At 43.6% G+C, this 24,581-nt stretch overlaps 1 protein-coding gene across 1 annotated transcript in view; it reads left to right on the plus strand.

Moving 5' to 3' along the window:
* Nucleotides 1–24,574, plus strand: part of CAMK2D (calcium/calmodulin-dependent protein kinase II delta) — a gene marked incomplete at its 3' end in the record, with an annotated part of 92,643 nt that extends 68,069 nt beyond the window's left edge. The window contains exons 4-13 of the mRNA XM_010131475.1: nt 1,677–1,731; nt 2,442–2,507; nt 5,410–5,482; nt 8,053–8,155; nt 9,038–9,121; nt 9,994–10,088; nt 12,641–12,763; nt 15,020–15,103; nt 15,792–15,834; nt 24,540–24,574. Of these exons, the coding sequence (XP_010129777.1) occupies nt 1,677–1,731; nt 2,442–2,507; nt 5,410–5,482; nt 8,053–8,155; nt 9,038–9,121; nt 9,994–10,088; nt 12,641–12,763; nt 15,020–15,103; nt 15,792–15,834; nt 24,540–24,574 (761 nt within the window). The remainder of the gene's footprint in view (nt 1–1,676; nt 1,732–2,441; nt 2,508–5,409; nt 5,483–8,052; nt 8,156–9,037; nt 9,122–9,993; nt 10,089–12,640; nt 12,764–15,019; nt 15,104–15,791; nt 15,835–24,539) is intronic.
* Nucleotides 24,575–24,581: the final 7 nt, after the last annotated feature.

Below are 24,581 nucleotides of genomic sequence, written 5' to 3' on the forward strand. Positions count from 1 at the left end.
TAAAGGTGATGCATCTCTGTTTGCATGCTGTAGGAATAGCATGTTGCATCTCAGACGTGGGCTGTACTAGTACTCTAACTGTACTTGCTTGTTGGCAGCATTATGCCAGGTGGAGTGCAAATGAAATCCTTTTAGGAAAGGTACTGGCAGTGGTCTCTGCACATCTGTGCTACGCTCAATTTTGAGTTCATGAGTGTTTGCATTCATCTGGAAGGGTGTCTTAGCAAAGGAGAATTGCAGGGAGGGTTAGAGAAGAACGTTGAGAACATTTGCAAAAGCTGTTCCATATGAAGTAGGAGCACGTGCCAAGTGCTTATTTGAAATGTTCCCAAGACTATGATGGTAGCTGACGTCATGCACCAATAAGAGGTGCAAACTGACCTCTTGATACTGGCAGAGAGAAAAGCATGATGTTGGGAAAAGTCAAGACAGGTCACCTGTTTTTTATGTGGAAGAGAATGAAAGATTGGGAAGAGAGGCAAAGGTACCATTAAAGCGACAGAGCAGAATAACAAGGTTTTTCTTGTAGGGATGAGAAAAGTAATGTCACTTTGGTCAATATTTGATTACAAGGTGTTACAGTGGCTGAGACCCAGTCGAGTCTCAGCTAGTTGCTTTAGTTGGGTGAATCAATAAGGAACGGCTGTGGATGGTTACGTAAGAAGGCAACTCATCCTAGTCAGGGTGTGAAGGTTTAGGAATTGAGTCAAATTGGGTTGCTAGTTTGTGACTCTGGCAGGGAAAACAGTGAAGTTTTCCAGCAGGGGGGAAAAGCAAAAAGTTAGGAGGTAGGTAGCAGTATGAAATCAAGGACTTAGTTTCTCCTCTTGGATTAGAATTAGTGCCTAGGTATCCAAGAAACTAAAAGAAACTGAGATAGTGATTCAGACAGGAGGAAATGGCACCATGCTGGCTGCATAGATAGAACAGTTCCTCCCCATGGGTTACATGGGGAAAGGACAGAGCCCCAGAATACCAGGGGATAGTGGCTCTTCATGGGGGCAGTCCCAGTCCTGCAGGTTAAAGGGACAAGGAAAGGAAACAAAGAGTCTGACAACAGGAGCAGAACTAGGGGGAATGGGTAAGGAAGCTGAAGGAGAATGAAATTTTGAGAAAAGGAGTGTGGTCAGGTATGTCTGTGTTAACAAACAGATCAGCAAAAACAACACAAGAAACTGTTCTGAATTTTGGGTATGGCTTTGAGGTGTAAGAATGAAGTGAGGAAAAGAAAGTAAAAGGAGCTTTATAGATGAAAGGCAGAAGGGAGATCAATGTCACTGACATGCAGGTGGCTTGGGGGCTTTTTTGGGGGCGATTCTGGAAAGGGTTTGGTTTGGGCAATAAGAATGGGTGGGGAGAGATGGCAAAATGCGAGCATGGAAGAAAGAGTAGGCAGATGTGAAAGGAGGGTACTGAATTGTTGCAGAAGGAGAATGAACAGGAGGTCAAAGATATTTAGAGTTTATTTTGATGCTGGGGCAGGATGGATGGATGTGAAGGACACCCATCTGTTCCTTTAAGATAACGTAAGGAAAGCACACCAAGTGAAAGGCATGGGGAATTAATAGATTGATTGGGTTGAGGGAGAACTTGGCTGTGTGCATGGTTTTGATTTTGAAAGTGTCATATTTGCTACATGCTCTGTAAATCTCCATTTCTTGATTATGTTTTTGCAGTGCGGCTCCATGACAGTATTTCAGAAGAAGGTTTCCATTACCTTGTCTTTGATCTGTAAGTGTCTTTCTTCGGCTTTGATGCTTCACCAGTGATACAGGCACATGGATAGTTGACCAAGATTGGCATACAATGCACTTGTGTTAATGTGATTCTCCCTTTCTCTTTTGAGACCTGCATACCTCTTGCCTGTGTGACTAAAATCTATTGACTCTGTGGTAGGAGGTGGACCAGAAAGGCTCCTGGCAACAGGTGTAAGCATGGGATTGCAGAAGATGGTTATTCTGTGTAGGGAGGCTGTTTGACTTTTGTTTCTGAGGCAGTCTGGAGGAGGTCAGAGGTGGGGTGTTCTGCTCAAGCTTAACATATACTAAGCTCTGTAGAGGTGTTTGGGCAATTTGTGCCCAGTGTGTCAACAGTGTCGTGTATGCTGTTGGTGAAACGGCAGTCCAAGGGGTCAGTTGCATGGATGTACCAGTGCTGGTGCCGTGGTGGTGGAGCTCTGCCCTGGCTCCCCTGTGCTGCAGGTCAATGATGGAGCTCTGCCCTGGCTCCTCTGTGCTGCAGGTCAATGATGGAGCTCTGCCCTGGCTCCTCTGTGCTGCAGGTCGATGGTGGAGCTCTGCCCTGGCTCCTCTGTGATGCAGGTTTCCACACAGGCTGCAGGAGAGGGCCCAGATGGGTGGCCACGTACATTCCGTGGAGCCTTGAGCTAGACATGCATGGTGCATGGGCTCTGTAACCTCCCTTGTTCTTTTGCACTCCAGGGTTACTGGTGGGGAGCTCTTTGAAGATATTGTTGCCAGAGAATACTACAGTGAAGCAGATGCCAGGTAAGACTGTTTCCAGACCTTTCTGTGTATGTGCCACGTGTGTTGGCAAGTGGAATGAGTTTCCTGACTTCTGTTCTTTGCATGGCTTTGTTCTGACCTCTTGCTCTCCGTCTGGAAAAAACAATTCCTCTTTCTGCTATTTGCATAAACTGTTGCCACCAGTCAGCCTGACTCACTGCTGCTCTAGCCCTTGCCGCTTGCAGACACTGCTGTCTTTGCCACTTGCAGAGGCTGTGCTCTTTGCTGGGACACCCATTGCTAACAGCTTTGTCTGACCTTTCTGGTGGGTGGTGACAGCGTGACCTTAGTGAGCAAATGTCGGAGGGGGCTGTCCTGTGGCTGTGAGGGTGCTGCCTGTTTGGCCTCTGCCTTCTAGCAGGGTTTCCAGTGATGTGCTATTGCTGTTGAGCAGACCTGTTAAATTTGCCTGTGTCTAGGTAATGGTTTGCAGGGCAGGGGGAGAGGGGGCTTTGAAGGCTGTGTTTCTGTGGAAGCTCCCTCTGACTGTGAGCTGGTTGGCACAGTGAGAAAAGGCACAATATGAGATCAACCTTTAGATTTTAATATTAAAAATTTTTAGAGTTATGCCCTTGTTTTTCTGACTGTGTTCCCTCTCTCCCATGCATGAGCTTTGTGAATTGGCCTGTGCTTTTACCTCTGCTATTTATGCAGGATGGGTGTTCTGTGCAGCAGTAGCTAAGGGTGTTCTCTGACCCATCCTTCTGCTGGACATCCAGTATTTGGAATCAGAGCTGGGATTAGGCAGCTTCTGTTCTGGTTTAGCAGGCCTGGGAGTGGCCTGATGGTGACATTTCACCCCTGCTTATTCTGCACCTGTGTTCTTGTCCCATCCTAACCCTTGCTGAAGCAGGAGTCAGGGAAGTAGTTTGAGGAGAGGGGTCAGAAGGGAGTAGTGGGTGCTCCTACAGGGCGAGCTTATTAGGCAGTACCATGAGGAAGATCATAGAAGTGCAAGGAAGAAAAGGGTATGACCTGGAGTGTTAGTGTAGGTACTGTTGTGGAGTCTGTGGGTGCTTATTTGCTTTCCCTGCAGCATGCTTACAGTCTCCGTCTTCTGGACACTGCACGATGCTTTCAAATGAGGCATTTCACTGCATGCTCTGCCATGAGCCTCTGCTAATGGGGAAGGCCAGTGGGCTCATCATCTTTGAAGCTTCTGGCAGAGAGGTTCGAGACCCCTCCAGTTGTTTTTGGTGTGGTGTACGGATACTGTAGGAAGAGCATCTTGGGCTGATACAGTTACTCAAGGTGTTCTGCCTTGAAGTTGGGAAGTTTTGATGTTATCAGTCATGATCCTTCCGCCTGTTCCTCAGAGCATCTTGGGCTGATACAGTTACTCAAGCTGTTCTGCCTTGAAGTTGGGAAGTTTTGTTGTTATCAGTCATGATCCTTCCGCCTGTTCCTCTTGCCAGTGTCAGTTCCCTGAAACAGTCAAGAGCTGGCAGTGACTGACAACGCTCAGGAAAATTACAACAGGGTTAGGGGAAAAGGAGAACCGTCTGTTGCTCTGTGAGCCTTCCTCTGACTGTCAGCTGGCCAGGTCTCGCAGTGCCCACAAGATGACAGAGTGAAACTCCTCCCTTTCTCTCCCCATGCCGAGCTGAATTCCAGAGCAGGCTGCGAGAGCAAGGGAGCGAGGTCTGTGCCAATTCGCCGCGCTTGGCTCGCCTGGGACACCTCACACTTTTGCCATTTTTGGCCAGAAAATCTCTCTTGCTCAGACTCAGCTCTGTTCTAATTATACATTTTTGTTTTGGGAGCGGGGGAGATATTCATGGACTCCGACCCTGAGGATTGTACTGCCAGCTCCGAAGGGGTGGGGGTGGCAAGGACGTAGTGCTGCACCTCCTCTCTTCTTCCTTCTCTACCCTCTTCCTATCTTTTCCAGTAGCCAATTTCCCTTCCCTCAAATATTTCACTCATTTCAAAGTTGTCCCCCTGAGATTTGTAGAATTCGTTGAGGGAACTGCCTGATGCTGCAGTGAGGACACAGACCCATTGGAGTTGCCCACATCTGGGTTCTTATTGTCCAGACATTTGTTAAAATCCCTACTCCCTTCCACATTCACCCTTGGGAGCTGAGTAAATATTTAGTGGAAGAGATGTTTTCAACCAGAAATGTCACCCATGGGTGTGTTGTGCTGTCCTTATGCAACAGGTGTAAATAACATCTTGCTTCTGCCCCTGTGGTTACAGCAGTGAGAGTGGCAGAGACGTGGTTTTCTGTGAGCTGGGGTTGTGCAGCACACTGCACTTAACAGGGAATGAGTCTGCTTTTCAGATTACTAACTCCTTAAGTGGGATGTGTACTTAAAAGGCACCCAGCAAGCGGGTGTGTGCGCACACTGTGTATATAAAGTGCCTGAGATGCTGCTCTGAAAGCTTTGCAAACTGGCAGGTGCCCAGGAATCGTCATCCTGAATTCGCTGGGAGAGGCTGCTGCTCTCTAAAAGTTTATTCTTTGCTTGGGACTAGCCCAGCTGAATGTTTCCTGCAGTGACTGGATCTCGCTTGGCCCATCTTGTCTGCTGTTTGCAGATACTCGGGTGCCTCAGTTCTCCTGTATTAGGGTAGGCACTGTTGGCTAAGGGAACAGGTGAGATGCTTAGTGTGATGGGGAGAAAAGGAAGAACATGACGGGAGGTAGGAGAGAGGCTTTGTGGTCCTGCTATAGATAGGATGTTTAACATCCTGTTGCTGAGGGGTCCGGGTGTGTCCAGCTGTGGCATGGAGTGGGCATGACAAAGGGATTCATCCTGGGGTCTTGAAATCTCCTGGTACAAATATAAAAGTTAAGGAGATAATTCTGGAATGAGATTGGGTGTCAAGTGTATGTCTGTGCGTCAACAAATAACCGTGTGTCTCTCCCTTTATCTTGCAGTCACTGTATTCATCAGATACTGGAGAGTGTGAATCACATTCACCAGCATGATATCGTGCACAGGGACTTGAAGGTAATATTTCCTCCATGCCACAGAGGCTGAGGAGAGCAGCCAGGGGATCATTGGATGAGGCAAGACAGGAATACTCTGTTGCCAGCTGGCAAGGTTTTCTTCACTTGAACTGGGCTCAGGGGTTCCTGAAGCACAAATTTGCTACTTCAGAGTTTTCTAGAGGGTGTGCTGAACTCCTGAGGAACTTTTCAGTCTTCATGAACTTTGCCAGGCTTCAGCCTCACTGAGGAAGCTCCACGATGAAGTAGTTGTGAACCTCGGAGTGCAGTAAATTTTCAGAGAAACTTGGGTAGGATTCATTATATTGAAGGGCACTTTCTAGTCTGCCATTGAAGAGATCTCTAGAGACCTGGGGCAATCTCTGTTCAATCTGCCAAGATGAGTTTGTCTATACAGAGCATGTATATTTTTATTCTGCGCTGTTGCCAAACACATGCCATTGGGCTAGGGCAGAGATGCACAACAAGAATTTTTTGTGTCATCTCTTTCTTCTCTCATCAGCAGAAGTGCTTTTAATCTAAAACCAGAACTGCTGGACAGTTAAATGCTTGAACCAAAACATTTGCCACACTATAACACATTTATAGACCCAAAGCCCCCACAGTGTAGTTACTTAAACTCCCTTCCTACGCAGTGCCAGCTGTACTGGGAGCTGGGCAGGCTCCAGAATGAAGAGGTTTGTATGGGAAGGTCTGCCTGCCCTGCAGCCCTGTCTGTCTAAAGTGGGAATGGTGATGGCCACCAGTGGTCCAGTTAAATTAATGCAGGATGACACCTGCTACTAGTGTTGGTTTTGGTTTGTTACATAATACATAAGGGAAAAATTATAAAAATATTTTTCAGAGAGCAAGGTAAAAGCCTGTTGCAAGCTCAGTGTCAGTGTTCCTCTAGTGGTTTGATCTAGTGGACAGCTGTTAACCCTTAGTGTTTCTGGCAAACTCCCATGCAACACTTTTGGCCTTCTGATTCACAGCTCTGTGAAAAGATGTAAGTGATCTACTGCAGAATGGTTGCTCTGGATTAGAGCTGACACCTGTTCCTGAGAAAGCAACCCGCAAGAGGCACTGCTGCCCAAAATTAGGGCCTCTATGAAAATCAGTAGTGTTTCCCTGTACAGGATGGTCTAAGTTTTCTTTTGCATCCTGTGGTCAGATATAATCTGTTTTGCTTCCCAGGTTTTATTTGTGTGAAAGTTGTCAACTTGTTTAGAATTTATCAGCTCCTAGATACTCCTCACTGTAGTTAAGGTATTTCTTCTGATACTTGCTGTGATTCACTGAAACTATCCAGGCCTGAGGAGTAGCCGTTCCTTTTAGCAATAAAAGATCCTGTGCTCTTCGTTTAATATTTAGCTCCTTGCCAAAAGTTTGGCCTTTGGGATCAGTGCGTAATAACTGCAGAGCTTGCTTCAAGTGAGGTTTTGTCTTTTGTACCTCCCTCTCATAAGCCTGTCTTTTGGCTGACATGCTCTTAAGGAGCTTCAAATGTTGAGCTGCCCATAGGGACCCTAAGAAATTAAGGAATGTGTTCACATACTTACCAAAAAAGTATGTGAAACTTGAGACAACCCATATGTTTGCAAACATGTACATGGATAAGCATGGTGTTTGTAGCAGTATTTTAAAGCAAATAGTAGCAAATAGGTAGCACAAGCCTGGCTTAATTTTCACTGTTTCTTAATGAAGCCAAGCCCAGGTGTGATCTGAAGCTGGGAGAGATTTTCAGAAGACTTCACTGCTCTTCTGCACTAGGGACTTAAACAAGACCCCACTGGTGAATTTCCATCAGTGTGGCTTGATTAACTGTCCTCTTTCCTGGCACCTGGGGGAACCGACACGGCTGCTTGTCATATAGGTGGCAGCAGCAGTAGCAAGACAGCATATTTTATGCTGCTGTAAATATGTAACATGAAAAAACAGCTTACAAGAATACTTGTTGCTTGGCTGCTTGTGCCAGTTTTGGGCTGAGGCTTTTTCTGTAAGCCATGAAAGCTACTGAATATCCGGATGATGCCTTCCCACATTGTGGCGCTGTATTTGGCAGCCTTTATTAGCATCATATTTACTTTTCCTGTGCCTCAGGGACTGTCTAATGTTCATGGGAAGTAACATCACTGTAGATTGTATCTACTGCATCCTTCCCCTCTTCCACCCTCCCCCTCCCAATTATGCTCTGTGAGGATGACAGAAACAAATTTTGGGTTCTGTGCTGCAGGAACTGTACTGCTAGTGCCCTCTGGTGTCGGCATGTAATGTATGGGCTGGGTTGGGAGAGGCTCTGGCTCCCACAGGGGATTTAATATGAAATACTCCCACAGATGGAGTTAATATTGGAGCCTGAACTCATTTGATTCTGGGTTCTAATCTTTTAGCGTTAGACTTCAGGATTTTCTGCTGCTGTAGGACAAGGCTGTTTGTTGCTATTGCTCTGCCTTCACCTGAGCAGCTTTAGTACATGCCTGCTAAACTCAGTCAGCAGATTGAATTTAACAGCGTGAATACTGAGGTAGGTGGCTTTAGTTGGGATATCAGTCTCTTATCCTTACTCCCTTTTTTGTCTCTTCTCCCCAGCCTGAGAATTTACTACTGGCAAGTAAATGTAAGGGTGCTGCTGTCAAACTGGCTGACTTTGGACTGGCTATAGAAGTCCAGGGAGAGCAGCAGGCCTGGTTTGGTAAGTGTATTTGAGCTTTCCTGCTTTTGCTTCCCTCTTTTCCTGGTGGCTGGTTGAGTTGCACCCTCCCAGAGTACTTTCTCTCAGCTCTTCCAGCACTCTTGTATGTATTTGGCATTGCTGCTTCCTTTCCAAGCATCTCAGCCTCTGGGTCCTTGGGCATGAGCCTAGGTGCAACAGAGGAAACAATATGGTAAATAAAGTCAGAAAAAATGGCTATGCATTTCTCTGTTTTTCTTCTTGGTTTACGGTAGATGCTAGCATCAGAGATGAATGCAGCTGCTAAGTTTAGAACCCGATCTGAACTTTCCTACTGCTCAGGAGTATAGACATCTGGAGTTTTGTTTGGTCATTTTACAGAAGTGCATTTGACCTGGCCTTCAGGCACGTTTGGGTCTGGCCTTCTCTTTGTTTAGCTAAAACATAATTAGAAATGACACCATCTCAGGCTAAACATCAGCTCTGAGACTCCTCAGTACTGTGGACATTCTGGAGAGCTGGCTGCTTCTCCTGGTCTGCCCACACCATTTGGCAATCAGATGTGTCCCATCTGTGTCTTGTGTTTTCAAACTCCAAGACGTTATATGTAACAATGATATAAGGCCTGACATAAGAGTTTGTGCCCAGCTGGTTGACACAGTCCCTCTTTCTCTTCTGTTTTTTCCTGCAATACATTGACTTCTGATCCCATCTGATTTTCTTTTTTTTTTTTCTTCCCCCTTCCCTCTTTCTCTTGATTTACCAGGAGGAGATCTAGCAAATATGAGATGAAGGGTGGAAAATGGGTTTTGGTATTTGTTGGTTATCACTAGTGGATTTTGTGATATGGCAAGATCTCTTCTGCTTGGATAATCTAAGTACTTCATGCCATCTCTTTGGCAGGGTTTGCTGGCACTCCAGGCTACCTCTCCCCCGAAGTCTTAAGAAAAGATCCTTATGGAAAACCAGTGGATATATGGGCATGTGGTAAGATTCTGTTGAAATGTTTTACACTAAAACAACACTGTTTCATGTAGAAGAGCACTTCCTTATAAGCTATTGCTGGGAGGGTGTGCAGTGCTTCTTCTTGTTGGGTGGAGAGATGAAGGCACACTTGAGGTTAAGCACCTGGTATAGATGGAGTTACTATTGCAGCCTGAACTCATTTGATTCTGGCTCGTAATCTTTGCCTCAGGCTATCTATCAGATATTTGAGACTCAAGAGATAGGACCTGTCTGTGCTTTGCAGAGTCATTTGTTTAGATAACTGTAGAAATTTCCTATTACACTAACTACGTACATGATATACTGAAGAGAGCTGGGTTTTTTAGAAAGGAAAAAATGAAGTGTAAATGTATCTTGGACCAGTAAGTTTAAAGATATGTGATACCAGTGTTGCCTGACATGGACTAAATGGTTCTCTGCAGGTCAGGAGTGTTAGCTTTGTCAGAGTCATTTTTATTCCAAGACCATGCACAGTAAGCATCTAAAAACATAGTCCTTCCTAAAAAGTCCCTTGCTGCCCAGCAACCCCAGGGCATGTGGCTTCATTTTATTCTGAGAGCAGCTGGAAATTGTGGCTCACCAACCCTGATAACCAGAGAAGGGTAGAAGGACATCATGCACCTTGTTCTAGCTCTTGGCAACTGGCATTAAGAGCTGAACATGAAGCGCAAGGTTGAGGTTCGGCAGAGGAGAGGTTTGTTCTGTCTTTTTCTACCTTGAAGGCTAAATATGATGGCAAATGAAGATACAGAGCAATCATTGCCTTGGGGACCGTCAAGAGGGAAGGAAGAGGGGCTGAAGGAATAATTGGCGTATTAGCCTAACCATAGTGTATCTGTGTCTCTCCCTCCCAGGAGTGATTCTGTACATATTACTAGTGGGGTACCCTCCCTTTTGGGATGAAGATCAGCACAAACTCTATCAGCAGATCAAAGCCGGAGCCTATGACGTAAGGGCACTTTCTTGCTGAGTACCTGCATGGGTGTAGAAGCCATCCAAAACATGGCAATATCTTACTTGTGTCCAGCAGCAGGCCCCAACTGACTATGCAAAGTGATGTTTGGCGTGTTCGTACACCTCATTGTCTTCACTGCCTGGGATACAGTCCTTTTTGGGGCTACTGAAAGGATATATGGAAAGCACAAGACATTGCTGGTTGTTAGGGACATGCAGAGTTGGAAATGCAGATGGTGGAAATGGTGTCTTCTGGTGCATTTACCACAAAGTGCTGCAGATGTAACCAATGCTAACTCTTTCAGGGGAGCAGAGGGGAGGTAGAAGGAAAGAGCCAGTGTTTATCAAGGCCTAATTGAAAGTATAGGAAGTATTCTGTTAGAATAACAGCTTAAATTATGGCCTGTTCTCCTCAGCGTCATAGTGGAATTTATTCCAAATTTTGAAAGCATGGAGCCCAGTGAAAAGACTGAACGGCAGGGGCCATTGGGGCAGTGACTTTGTGGTGGGAATCAGTTGGGTTGGAGGCTGTGGTAAAAAGCCACGCAGTTCATGAAATAGTTCTCAGAGCATGTCAAAACTGAGGTGTTGAAAGTTCCTGAAGGAGAGGACTAGGAGTTGGGGAGCAAAGATGATGTAAAATGTGGTTTGGGCACCACAGCTTGAATGTTTGGCATAAGTCTTTCTGCGTAAGGAGAGGCTTGGGAGGGAAGAAGGAACTCTTGGAAATCTTAGCTCAAAACCTGTGGGCATGAATATCAAGAGGCAGTTGGGGAGTTCATATTCTAGGCTGTCTTGTGATTTATATTTAAAAAAAAAAAAAGTGAGGGTTCTGCTGGAGTACAGTTACCTCCCAGCTTCTATGCCTGAGACCATGAGAGCAGCTGTACTGGTGAGAACAAAGGTCTGAGTAACCCCATGTCCTGGCTCAGTAGCTTCCTGAGTGAAAGCAAGGTTGATGTTTCTGTTCTTGATAGTGTTAAATGGACTTGTGTTCTTCTCTTGCCTTCCTACCCTTCTTGTTTCTATGTTGCTTGTTCCTATTTAAAGTGGGTTTGTGTTAATTGTATTGATGGGGATTTTCCAAGCACTTCAGGAGTTAAATGTCTAGCTCTTTCTGTAAGTCGTGAGGAGTGAAATGCCTGACGCCTCCTATCTACCTGTTGTTTTCAAACAAGTTCCAGTAGATTCCTCCCCTGTTTTACCTGGTAGAAAACAGCTCAAGTTTTACTGACATGGTATCCTTACCCTATCATCAAGGAGCCTGTATGGACTGGTCTGGTCTGTTGTCCCCTCTTGATCAGAGGAAGTGGCAACTGTGAATTGGATTTTGTGCTGCTGGATAGGGGTTTTGAAAGGCATTATCATGAATTCTTCAGAGTTCAGGTGGGGTTAGGTGTCCTGACTTGAAGACTCAGTATCATCATTTTTGAGTAGTCTCTTGAACTGTTTGCAGGACGAATTGCACAATGCCTTGCTGATGCCTAAGAATGCAGAGATAAGATTATAAGCAATTCAAATATGGTAGGTGTGTTTTTATGACCCAACTGAGCAAAGCACAAAATGCAGGAGAAAAGAGATGGGATAAACGTTTTTTAAATACTGTAAGGAAATATTCTCAGGATATATCATTTTTCACCCCCAGCTTAAAGACAGGGAACTTTGTCGCAATAGCACATTTATCTTTAGGTTCTCAAGTTCACCTCTATTTATACAATAGATTCACAGGAGTGAGATGTACTGCGTTTAATTTCAGCGTGCTGTCATCTAAACCACCTGAAAGCATCTGGAGGATGGCGCAAATATCTCATCTTTATGATTACTGGAATTATAGGAGAGAGCAGTTATCCCTAGTGGATGATGAGCAGCTGAAATACTTGAGAGTCTTTTCTCTGTTTCCATGCTTCTGTATTCGCATCCACTATCATACCTCTTTTGCTCTCCAAGTAATTTTTCCTGGTGTGGTAGCTGCTGGTTAACAACTTGTTACACCTAAGTGACTGGTGGTGTTCCAGGATATTGTGCTTTGTGGTGGGGAAGGAATACCTGCTGGGATGTTCTCCGTTAGTGGTTTTTGCTTTCATGAGGTTTTGCTGTAGTCAGGTGTTTGTGATTTTGCATATGCTGTTACAGCTTTTTAGCGTGCTGGAGAAAGAGCAAGATGAGGTAAAAAAGGATAGTGCTTGTGTTTTTCATGTCAGAACTCAGTTAAAAAGATCTGTGACATTTTTGACTGTTGAGTGTGAAAAAAATTGAAAGGTTTGGGTGATTCCTAAAAGGCTTTTAAACTCTTAGTCTTCCTGCCTGTGTCTGGTGAATGGTACAGATGTGTCCTGCTGTCTGGTACCATTCACTTGCTGGATTCTGTAAGATTTTTGTTCACTGTGGGTTTTCACAAAAATCAATGGGTTTTGAAAATATGTTAGTCCTGTGTTAGTCCTGGTATCAAAAGGGCACAAGCTGGAATTCAGCTATGTAAGAGGGAGAATCTCTTCTGCTAGTAGAAGATATTTTCAGTTCATCATCTGCTCCTTCTTCCTCTTTCAGTTCCCGTCACCTGAGTGGGACACTGTGACTCCCGAAGCAAAGAATTTAATCAACCAGATGCTGACAATAAACCCAGCAAAGCGTATCACAGCTGACCAGGCTCTCAAACATCCATGGGTCTGCGTAAGTGTTTTCCTCTATTAGAGGCTGATTTGTGATTTGCCCTGAACTGACATGTCAAGAAGACTTAGCTGCAGAGGAACCCCGAATATTTAAAATATTTTGAATTGTAATTTTTTTTGAGGCTGACCTTCAACAAGCTGACTTTGTCATGCTGTGGTGCTTTTATTGCCAGCATAGAAATAAAAAATCCCTTCTTTTAAAAGTTTTGTGAATGTCCATAGTTTCTGGTTTTCCCCACATCTCCTCTTCCAATCCGTATCATCCTAAAATGTCAGATGGAGTTTGGCATCAGGCAAAATATTTCAGGATTGTTTTGTTCTTTATCTCTGCTTCAGTTTATTGCATTGCATCTTTGCAACACTGGAAGATTTCTGCTGTGCTGCAGCTTAACTGGCGTGTATGTAATTTCTGTGTTGCCAGACCCCACACAAGTATTTTTAATCATTTACGAAATTGGCAAGGAACTCCTAGAATGCAGCTGGGAGTGGGCGTAGGTGAGGGCAGCAATAGTGCACTTTTATCTGTGCAGGATGAAGTAGTTCCACCTAAGTCTAACCAGATACTCTTGTGACGCCACAGCATACTTCTGTTCTCTAGGATGTCTAGTGTGTTTCTTTGCTCACTTATTCTTGAGAAACTGTGGCGTCTTTTTCTTTCGGTCATGGAACAACAAATTTAGCAATTCAAACTTAGAGATGTGAACATCTGTGTAACAGGAGTGTAGTGTCTTCTGTAAAGTGATGCAAGGTCCTTGGAAGTCAAAACTTCACACTAGCTGAGACTTTGTATCTCTGGTCCTTTTCTTCTTGCATGCTTGAAATAAGTAGCAGTTCCTGTTTATTTAACTTTTGCCCAAATGCCTGTAACCAAAGCTGTGTGTGTTACAATAGCCCACTCCCTGTGGTGACATACAGACTGGTTCAAGAGAGGCTTTTCTTCTCTGAGTTGTGGGGAGTTTGAGTTTGCTTTGCAACTATTTCGGCCTGTCACCCAAACTGCCTCCTGTTGAGTCCATTGTTTCCGTTTGCTTTGCAATCTCGGTGTGTACAACATACATTCTCTTTCTGGAGAGGAGAAGTATTGCTCTTTCGAAGTAGATGTGGGATGAAATCTTAAGTTTATCCGAGATTCTGAGTTTCTTAGCAACACTGAACTTCTGAAGTACATGTCCTGACTCTTGTAAGTCCAGATTGAACAACCGGACATCACTGTCACTCTTAAAGAGGCTGCATGAACAACGACCATCAAAGTTGTTAGAGGACAGTTTAGCTGCATTCTCTCTCCACGCTGCTGTATGTACTGCAGCAGGTGACTAGCTTTGACAGGATCAAAGCAGAGACTTCCCATGCAGCTAGCTGAATACGAGCATGGCTTCCAGTCCTTTTGGGTATTGCAGAGTTTTTTCGAAGCAGGAGAAAGGTAATGGAGGTTTGTACACATGTGTGTGCTGAGTCACATCCACTGTCCTTGTAAAGGGAATTCAGGCTTGTGGTTCTGTGTGAGAGGAACAGCTACTTTGGCATTAGTTTCTGGTTTCTTCATGTGCTCTAAATGCCTGACAGCAGCAGTCTCTGGTTTCCTCGTGTGCTCTCAATGACTGGCAACGCTTCTGGGAAGTCCTCTTTTTTGCAGTTGATGGGATCCCAGTCTACTGTGGGTGACAGGTGTGCATCACTGGCCAGAAGTTATGCTCAGGTTTTCACACTGGTACTATAGAGGTGTATGATCTTTCCTCTTACACAATGAAAATCTATTTCTGCAAAACTGATGCAAAAATGCTGAGGCTTCTCCTAGTCAAGCACTTACATTCAGGGAGTTGCCATGTCCAGGAAGGCTGCTGCTCCCTAGTAATCTCTTATGGCTTGGAATTTCCCCTTAGAGCTGTAACTAATGCAACCCAGATGTTTTCTGTAGTGCCTCTAACACAGTAGCCCATGGGTATGTTTTGTTCCATTACTTTGTCTTACTGTCTTAATCCGTTTGTGTGCCTGAGAGGCCGGGCGGATTGATTCTCACCTGCACCTCAGTCACAGAGTTTCTTGGGCACAGTTCTGTAATAACCAACCTTGTCTTGCTGTACTGGGAACTTTTTAAGTTATGAACTAGTTGCAGTGTTTTTGCAGCCATGCAGTGGTGAGAGGCTTTGCCATGTCAGCTTGCATGTCACAGTTGCGTACAAGTGGAGCAAACTCCCCTGGCTGATTTGGTTAGGGTATGTTCTTGATCTTTTTTTGCTTTTTCGTTCCTGTTTTTCAGCAACGATCCACTGTTGCTTCAATGATGCACAGGCAGGAGACTGTGGAATGCTTGAGGAAGTTCAATGCTAGAAGGAAGCTAAAAGTAAGTATGTGTTAGTTTACCTGAAGTTTGTTTTTAATCCTCTGAATTTGAGGCTAATGCCTTCCTAGCAACAATGTCTTTTTTATGATTAGCTCACTAATGTTAGTGAAGTACCTTACGTGGTCCTTCAGGGTACTAAAGTAGCGTGTTGAGGAGCTGGGTAGTTTCTTTCTCTAAAGCTCTAAGAGTCCCATGCCTTTTTTGCTACATAATCACCCCTTCTAGTTTCTGCAAGAGACTTGAAAAGAGCAACTAGTTCTTAAATCGTGGGGCTTTATGTCTCATCACTCTCTGCCTCCCAGTAACAGTGTGTCAGCTGACTGTAGCTTTGTAGTTGATAAAGCTGCTGCCCTGTGCACAAAGCAGGTCTCTGCTATTTGAAATCTAGGAAGGCAGCTATGGTATTCTACGATTCTGTGTGCCTAAGCATAAGTCTGAATACCGTTATAGATTCTGTAGTCTGTCCCTCCTGGTCTCTAGCTGCCACTCTAGAAGGGCAGGATGCTGAGCTCTCCCATGTCAGATCCAACAGCCACATGTGGGAATCCTGGATACTCTAGGACTTTCCAGGGTAGCATTGGGATACTCCTGCTCTGGCACCTGATGCACTGTATTCTCCACGAGTCAGCTGAGCCCCTTTCTGAGGTTAGCGATGCTGTTTGTTATCCCTGCTTTCTCTTCCCCGCAGGGCGCAATCCTCACGACAATGCTCGTGTCTCGGAATTTTTCAGGTAAGTTCTCACTGTTCCCATCCCTACCTTGGTTTTGGTTTGTGTGAGTGAGTCAGGAGATATTTTAACATTTTGGGGTTGAACAGGAGGGGAGGAAACGTGCTCACAATTCATCATGGTGTAATGGTGGTTACTTTGCCTTGGCTGGTGACCAGTGTGAAATAGGAAATGATTTGTTTGGGGAGGAGCACATGGTGCTGTAGTCTGGTACGAAACAGAAATAAAGTCAGCTGCCACAGTCCTCTCCTGATATTTTGTTATCAGATTATTCTGGGGAAATTCTAGCTGGCATTTGTTAGCTTCTCATCTGAAACTGGGAGTCAAGAACTCTTATTAGGTAGCAGTGATTCCTTTAGACCAGAGGCCCTATTGGTGAGAATAAGGCCAGGAGCTATTTGGATATTGTATTACTCTGACTCATCAAAAATGGATATGAAGCATCTAGCTATTAGTTTTCCTTCTTAGAGCCTCAGAATTGGTTTTCATCCTTTTAAGCTTAATAACGGGTAGTCTGGCTCCCACCCAAGTCCATTGCATAGTGCACTTACTGAAAATGCAAATCTCGACATGCAAAACAGTGCGTTTTGGAAGATGATTGTCTTGGCTAACATCATTAGGTGATGCAGTCTTGTCTGTGTTCATTTCTATTTGGGTGGAAAACCTGTATTTGCAAGAGCTTTTGGTTTGTGGGTTTGTTCACTTTCTTTGCCCGCTGCCTTTTTTTCTCTTTTAAAAAGGACAATCATTGAATGCATGAGTCAGATTTTTATTACACCTGACTACAGTTACTTTAAAGTGGAAGTCTGATGTATGGATTGTGAGTGATGATGAATGAAATGGAAGTGTATTAATTTCATCTGGGCATTTACTAATGGTGGATACCACAACTTATGTTCTGGGTGATGTTACAATAAACTCTAATTGAAATGGAAACCTCTGTGAAATGATCATCCCAGCATTCAAAAGTGCACATTTATGCGTACATTGGTTTGTGAAATCAAGGCAGCATTTTTAACCTCCTGCATGGTGATTAAAAAAAAGGAATTTAAAGGGTGTGAAATCAAGCTATGATCAAGAGATAACTCTCAGCAACTTGAGAACAGGTTTTCCTTGGTTCCTGCTTTCAGGTGAACCTGCATCACTGTGCCAGGACTACTTGTGGCTACAGCAATTTTTTTACAGCATTTCTGATAGTTTGGCCTCAGAGACACAGAATAATTTTCTCCTTTCACCTGTTCCAGCATTGTACTATTACAGAACTTAAAAATTATAGTTTGTTTTCTGTTTGAGGAGCTATGGCACAACAACAGGACTTCTGTAGGACTGTACAAAACTTGACATTTTCCTGGGCTTTCTGGTGTGAACCGGTTTAATCAATTCAAACAGCTAGTTTTCATTTCACTTAACTAATGATTCTGAAATAGCCAGGGTTTTTATTTTTTTTTTAAACAGCAGTTTTAAATTCATTTTTAGTCTGCAAATGTTGTCACTTCTAATGAAGCTGCAAAATTGCTCGGGTAGGAAAATCTCCTGTGGCCCAGATTTTGAGTACATGAAATGCCTGAGAGAAGAGTTCTCCTTAATGGTGTGTGACCTATACATCCACTTATTCCCTGAGCTAGTATCAAAAAGGAAGAGGCTTGCTGTGATCATTCTTCTATCTCAAGGGCTGAAGCTGCTGGATCTGCTTCAGTTAACAGCTGAAAAAATTGTAGGTGGCCCATAGTGAGTGCAGGGTTCTCGGTATCACTGAGTTCTGCTTTGAATGTAAGTTGTGATCCCGGGTAGTGAGACGCTCTGAAAAAACTGTCCAGAAAGAAATGTGGTGAATTTAAGTCCAAAGCATGTATACTCTCTGTGGATAGTAGCAATTACTAGGTGTGGGTAGGTCAGCTACTGTTGTTTTCTTTGTAATATGAGCTTGACATTATTGTTATTACTGTTATTATTGTTGTTGTTATTATTAATATTATTTACTTAGGTTTTTTAATTGCTGCAGTTGAAATACATAAATCTGCTGGAATTGAAGAATAAGTGCATGCCAACTGAAATTAAGAAGTCCGTGTGGGAACTTGGGGTAGAGGTCAGGCTTTTTCTATCATAACAGATCATCTAACTGCGTTTGAAAAGTTCTGAAATAGTATTTGTTTCTTTACCTAAAGACCTTAAAGGGTTTTTATTTTCTGTAATGAGGTGACACTGTATTGTGGGCCTCTAAAAAGCCCTCTTCCCAGCAGTCAGGAAACTAGATCTACAAAGAAAGACGCTTCTTCCTATCCGAGGATGAGACCTTCTAAAACCTTCTTCACAGATGTTTCGAATCAAGAAGAAAACAAAGGCTCATGTGACCCTGGTATCAAATAATTAGGCATGATAGTACTATTTGCAGGAAATAGGACACTTAATCCTGTTGTCATTACTATCTCCTTGGTCACACATTTTGTAATGTGGAGTTCGTTCATTTGACAGTATGGTTTTAGTTTGTGACAAATTGTATGCTTGAGTAGTCTGTAGCAGTACTCCTTTTCTCTCCTTTTCTATCAATAAAAATATTTCTTTTTACAAAGCAAAAAAAAAAGTTTCCATTCTTTTGTGAGTAATCTGTTGCTTGTGAGGTGCCTGTTGCCCCAGGTCAGTTCCTAGGATAAAGGTACATGATCTGGTTTCTTCTCCCAGTTATGGTATATTCAAGAGTTTAATATTGGCTGTTTATGGTTCTTTTAAAAGGTTGTGTCTCATGCCAGCTGTAGTCTATTTGTTAAAAGCAGATACAGTTACACTCCTTTCATTATACGTCAGGAAATTGAGACCTGGTTATAACAAGGTCTCAATGTAGCTTCTGTCCACACCGTGGTAGGTGTTCACTCAGCTGCAAGAGAGAACATTGCAATCTAGACTTCACTGTGGGATCTTTAGAGTCACACCAGGGTATACACAAGATGATTTGGGTGCTCACTTGCGGCTTTTGATGTTCAGATGGTCCAAGCAAACACTAACCTGATCTGCTTTCACATACAGAAGAATGGTCAGGTGAATCAATCAATTAGATCATATGCAAGAAACTCCTAAACCACCTTCTGGGAAGTAAATGTAAATTTATTGTTAGGAGAAAGTTGGCAAGATTTTCAGAGATTCTTAATAGCTGCAGTATTTGAGGGTGCCTGGACTCATTTATGTAGATTAAACTCTGTAAGTAAGCCTGCTGTAAACTGAGCAAAAGGATGGACAAAGTTGTCATCTTAGAAACAACCACCTTCACGAAGTGAAGTGCTGAGAAGTGGCTTTTGTCCATAAGTTAATTTTTATGCAAGACTTACAAGTGGACTGCATGAAATCCTTAACAGTGTTTTCCTAGCTGGATTGCAGCTGTTAATTTGGAGAGGAGTTGTTCCACAAGCTTTCATGCTCTATGCAATTCACTTCTCTCGAGTGATTCGGCACAAGTCCTGTGTGCTACCGCGTGTTCAAAACAGATCCTAAGGCAGATCCTAAGACATTGCAAGTAATGAAGCCTTATACCTGAAATCTCTAACCGATGCTGAGCTGGTTTGCTGGGAATTGTCACTATTTGCTCCAGTCGGTTTTGCAAGGAAGCTATAGTGGCAGCTTGTGACAATAGCTGGAATTCATTACATGTCTCTACAGATCCTTATTAACTCTCCAGTGTGCAGTCTGGGGTTTTTAAATAGATAGGTGAAGTTGAGAGAGGCTGAAGGCAGAACCAGGGTGCTTTCTACGTAAAGAACGGCTGAATGTGGCTGTGCATGTTTGGTGTAACCTGTATAGAGACATTTTCGAGCTGACTAAAGAGCAAGAAGACAGAAATAGTACAAATACTGAAGTGGCACTGAAATATTTCACTATAACAGCACAATTATAACCTGCCTTACAGAAGCACTTGTGAAACTGTATTTTTCTATTGTCTTTACATACATATATTTATACTCAGATTAGAATTTGGGTTCTTTAACTAAAGTAAAGATAAGATTATGTAAGTAATACGTCTGAAGTTTCTGCTGTGTTGCGTTCGTTACATAGATTCCATTCAGGACCAGAAATTTGTACCACCTGACTCATGTGAACACTAACCTCCTGGTTAGTGTCAAAGGGTGAAAATATGGAGGGAAAAATTTATCAAGATGTTTCCAGAGAGCTCTGAATAAATGAGTATGAGATCACTGGGAACCACGTTTTCCCAAGCAGAAGATAAGGTCACACTTAATGAAAAATTAAGTTGTTTTAAAATTATTTCTCTGCATCTACTAAGTTGCTTCAGAAACAGTCAGAGGTTTCAGCAAATGGTGCTCAACCACTACAGTGTGGGCCTGCTGAAATAGTGTACTTCAGTAAGTAAACTTCCATTTAGCAGCTTCCCAGAATCACACAGATTTCATCGCTGCGTTTAAATGTTTGGGGCCTGAGAGTCTAATTTGTCATCAAAAGTGAATTTAAATTATTAAAATAATTCTCTTTACTTGTATCTTCCTCTCCCTAAAATTCAGGAGAACTCTGTGAATGCCTTTTCTTGTGGTGTTTGCTCTTCCCCACCTTCGTTTCTTGGTTTGTCAGGAAATGGAGTTTTTGTAATACTGCAAGAGAAGTGCTGTCGTATTTTTATCAAGCCTTGAATTTGGAACAGCCTGGAGCATTCAGGCTCAGAAGTCTGGGATGGGTGTTCAGACTGTTTTGACTGTTCAAGGTTCTGCCTCTGTGTGTGTATGCATGCATACCTGCAAAGAAAGTGTCTTTCAGGATGTGAAATTTCTGCATTGGCAGGAAAATGTTTGAGAACGTTAAATGAAGTGTTGCAAACTATCAGGCTGGCTCCTGGTTTCTGGCTTTCTGTACATAGTCTTGATGGAGAATGTTTGGCTTTTCTAAGGCTGGCAGATCTGAAAAAAGCAGAAGGAAATCACCCGGCTTCCGGGTTTTGGGAAAACTGGGAGCTTTGTGGCTCATGCCAAGAGGGCACTGCTGGGTTGTGTATTTCAGACTTGAGTTTTAATGAATGCTCCCTCTTTTAATCTTTATCTGAAAACCACTGAGGTTTGTCTGGAAGATGGGTGTGCATCATCAAATACTATCTACCCTTGAGATTTTCACAAAGCAGTGGAAGTATGTGCACAGTGGTAGGCATTGGCTGTGCCTGACGAGGTGAACTGGGTAGGCAAGGTGACTGCTATGGCTAAAGATCATATGGGTCCAGATCACATAAAGGCTTATGTTGCCTAATGGGTTGGGGCTTTTACTTGCTTTTCCACCTGGTTCTACCCTTCTCTCTTGGTTTGTTTTAAAGAGAGTGTTTTGAAGGGACTTACTGATTTTCATGATCTTTATCCTGTAGCAGTTCTTTGAACAAAATCACTCTAGTCTTGCTGAGGAATAGAAGCTGTCATGGAAGCTTTGCATTGAGGGGGGAAATGTTAAATGATGCTTATCTATTGCTCAGGTACATTTTCAGAACAGTTGTGTCATGTAGAGGGGAAAGGGAGTAATGGCAGGATTTAAACAACAAAAAAAAAATCAACTTTTCAGCAAAGTCCGAAATTCTTTATTGTGTAAATGCTTGTGTTTAGAAGCCAGAACTTGGCTTGTCTGTTAGACCAGCATCATGAGTTAGTCAGGCTTAATAAAAGCAACCTCAGTATCATCCCTGCATCCTAAGCAGTACTGTCAGGAAGCTTGACCAAGATGAGAAACATAGCTGAGATTTGACAGCAGGGGACAGGGCAAACCCAGGGCAGGCTGGGTGAAGGATTGCTCTCTCTGGAAGAGGAGGAATGGAGCTATCAGAGTGGGAGGCATGATCCATGGCCATGTTGGAGTGGTTTTTTTAGTCTATTGGGAAATTCCCTCCTCCATTATGCCCCTCCCCCTGCTCCCCCCTTGGCTCTGGTGCATCCAGGGTGTCAAGTGTTTATTGCTGATGAGCATGTGTGTTTCTGCCAGGAGCATGGTCCAGACACCAGGCTGTTTCCTAGGGAGGCCAAAACTGAGAAATACAGGAAGAGGGAGGATACGTGGGGTGTGTGCAGGGGAGGCCTTTTGTGTTTCTCTTCAGAGATTAACTGGAGGGTGTCCTGTTAAACCAGTGCTTTTAAGTTACTGGGTTAGCAGCATGACCTGTGTATTGCTTCATTATAGAGGGATTCTTAACTCCATTGAGAAGAAGAAATTTAATCTCTTTAACATGTAGAGGAAGCAGAAAGAATGGTGAAAATAAATACTAGTATCTCATGCCTGGAAAACTGCACAGCATGGGTACAAGACCGTTTCCTGAACAGTAAAGAATCTGCCTTCATCTGTCCTTGAATTTTCCCCCTCCTGTTATCTCTTTGTTAAGATGGTGGTGGTGCTGCTTGTCTTCTAAAATTACTCTTGGTGCAGTCTTGTCTGTTTCTTCCTGCAGGAATTCCACTTGCATCCTCTTTCATTTCTGTCTCGTAAGGTGTACAGGCTAACCTGTGGGTAGATCTGTGTGCCTGCCTGCCTTAGAGGTGTCTGCAGTCATCTCTGCATGTGAATGCATTTTGTGGGCTCTGTAGTTGTCCGTACAAACCACAGAATGACTCATGAACTAAATACACCACAGACAAAGTTTCCTTCTGCAGTGCTGGGGTGCTGACCGGCCTGCGGGAGAACAGTGTGTGCTGTGCAGAGGTACGCTCAGGGAAGAGGAGCTAGATGGGCTGACTGCTCTGCAGAGCATTGGGTCAGCAGTACATAGTGCTGGGCCACACAGAGGGACTCTCAGCTGAATTTGCTTTGATGTCGTGCTACATGATTTTTAGCTGTCTTCTGGCCACAAAGACAAATGTGAGGTTCTGGGCAAACTGCAGAAAGTATAAAAAAATGTTGCTTTCCAGCTTGTGTTTAGGTCATTCCCAGGACATAGAGTGGTGCTGTTTCCCTTCTCTGATGGGTTTTTTTCCTCTAAAAGGATGTTCCATTTGTGATATTTGTCAAATTGCAGAATCCTTTACTCCTTCTGAAGTGTTGTAAGGCCGTAACAATTTGTTGTTTTCAAAAGCTGTTGTATGAGGTGCCTTGATGTATGTGTAGTATAAATGTTGGATCCCTTTTGAGCCCATGGTTACCTTGTTCTCCTCGCTTGCATGTGAAATCAAGCTAGTATTCACTGTGCCTTGAAGGTGGCAAGAACTAATTTGCTATATTCAGTCTCTCAGTGCTTTAGTCTGCATACGCTCAGCAAAGAAACTGTTGCAGGGCAGATGAGTTGCTTGGGTCATTTTTCCCCCCTTCATGTGTGCACGCTGGAGCACTGTGTTTTGACACGTCCCTTTCCGAAAACCTCTGCATGAGGCTCTTAGAGTGTTCTTCGATGGTTTCTGAGAGCCAGAATGAAGACAAAATCCTGATCTAGCTTTATACTTGCATTAGGGAGTAGAATTAGTAAAACCAATTCAGAAATTGTAATAAACTTGTAAGGGATGCCATGTCTTTATTGTGAGGAGATGCTGTGGTTATTTGCACCAGCTCGGCTTATATTATCTAGTTAATCCATATCTGTAGGATCGTGAGATAGGAATGGTAGTGTGGAAAATATTTTTGACATAAAACTTGAACGGTTGCTTGGATATTGCAAAAACATTTTTGCCTAATGTTGCTGCTTCTAGAGCAAGACATCAAGCACTCTGTGTATGAGTTGGCCAGCCTGTCAACACTCATGTGAGCATTGTCTTGGGACTTGCCTTTTCTCCGGGCCTCATCTTTGCTGGAGCTAAAATCCGTGTCAAGTACCCAGACCCAAATGCTTCCCAGCAGCTGCATAGGAGAGGCATATCAGTGTGTTGGTCTAGTAGGTCTCAAGTGTGCTGTTTACAGAAGTGGAAACAACTGAATACATTCTTCATGAGCAGGCAAGCTATGTTTTGTATTCGTTGAGGTTGTAGATGGGGTCTTACTCTTGACAGTCATTGTCAACATACCCCACTTCCCTGTAATAGGTGGAGCAGGTCCTTCAACAGTCCCAAGTGTGCCTTCTGCCAGGCTCTCTCTCTGTGCTTATCGTGCTCTGGCTTTCATTGCTAGTGTCAGTTGTTCAAGTTGAGCACAGCAGAGCATCTTTGTCTAAGGAATTCAGCCTAATTCTGTCTCTCTTCTCGTTCTCTCTTTTTTTTTTTTAAACAGATATCAGATGCTGCTTTTTGCACTTTTCCAGTCTCTTCCTTTCAGCTATCCAGATGTTTTCACAAAGTAACTGTGAATAGCGGTAATTAGGAGGCCTCTGTGTTATCAGTGCCCCCTTTATAAGCGAAATCCATTACATGAATGGCTGCACTTGAGGGTAAAACCTTAATACTGTTGCGAAGATCTGGCAGATTTCTTTAGCTTTTTGCCCTGTAACTGTTGGTACTTCTGAATGGGGGTCACAGTGTGTGTGAGTGGAGGATTGAAAAAGGGGAGCTCTAAAGTCTTATTTCAGAGTTGGTCTTCCAGAGAGGATGAAAGTGGGAACATTTCTGCCTAAATAGGTGAACAATGGATAGGATGGGTGACCTTCTCCTATCAGGATGCATTTGATGAGTGACTTAGCCTGTTTTCCAGGTCTCTTGCTGTTAGAGAGGAATTAGCAGGATAGTTGTCCTTCTGAAGCCTCTTGCAGTTTTGAGGAAAGTGGGAAGAGAGAGGAAGAATAGTCTTGAAACCAAAATCTGACCTACTTTTCCTGCTTCTCTCCACAGCTGCCAAAAGCCTGCTGACCAAGACGTCAGAAGGAGTGAAGC

Source organism: Buceros rhinoceros, unplaced genomic scaffold (assembly GCF_000710305.1).
Source record: "Buceros rhinoceros silvestris isolate BGI_N320 unplaced genomic scaffold, ASM71030v1 scaffold8632, whole genome shotgun sequence".
Lineage (NCBI taxonomy): Eukaryota > Metazoa > Chordata > Aves > Bucerotiformes > Bucerotidae > Buceros > Buceros rhinoceros.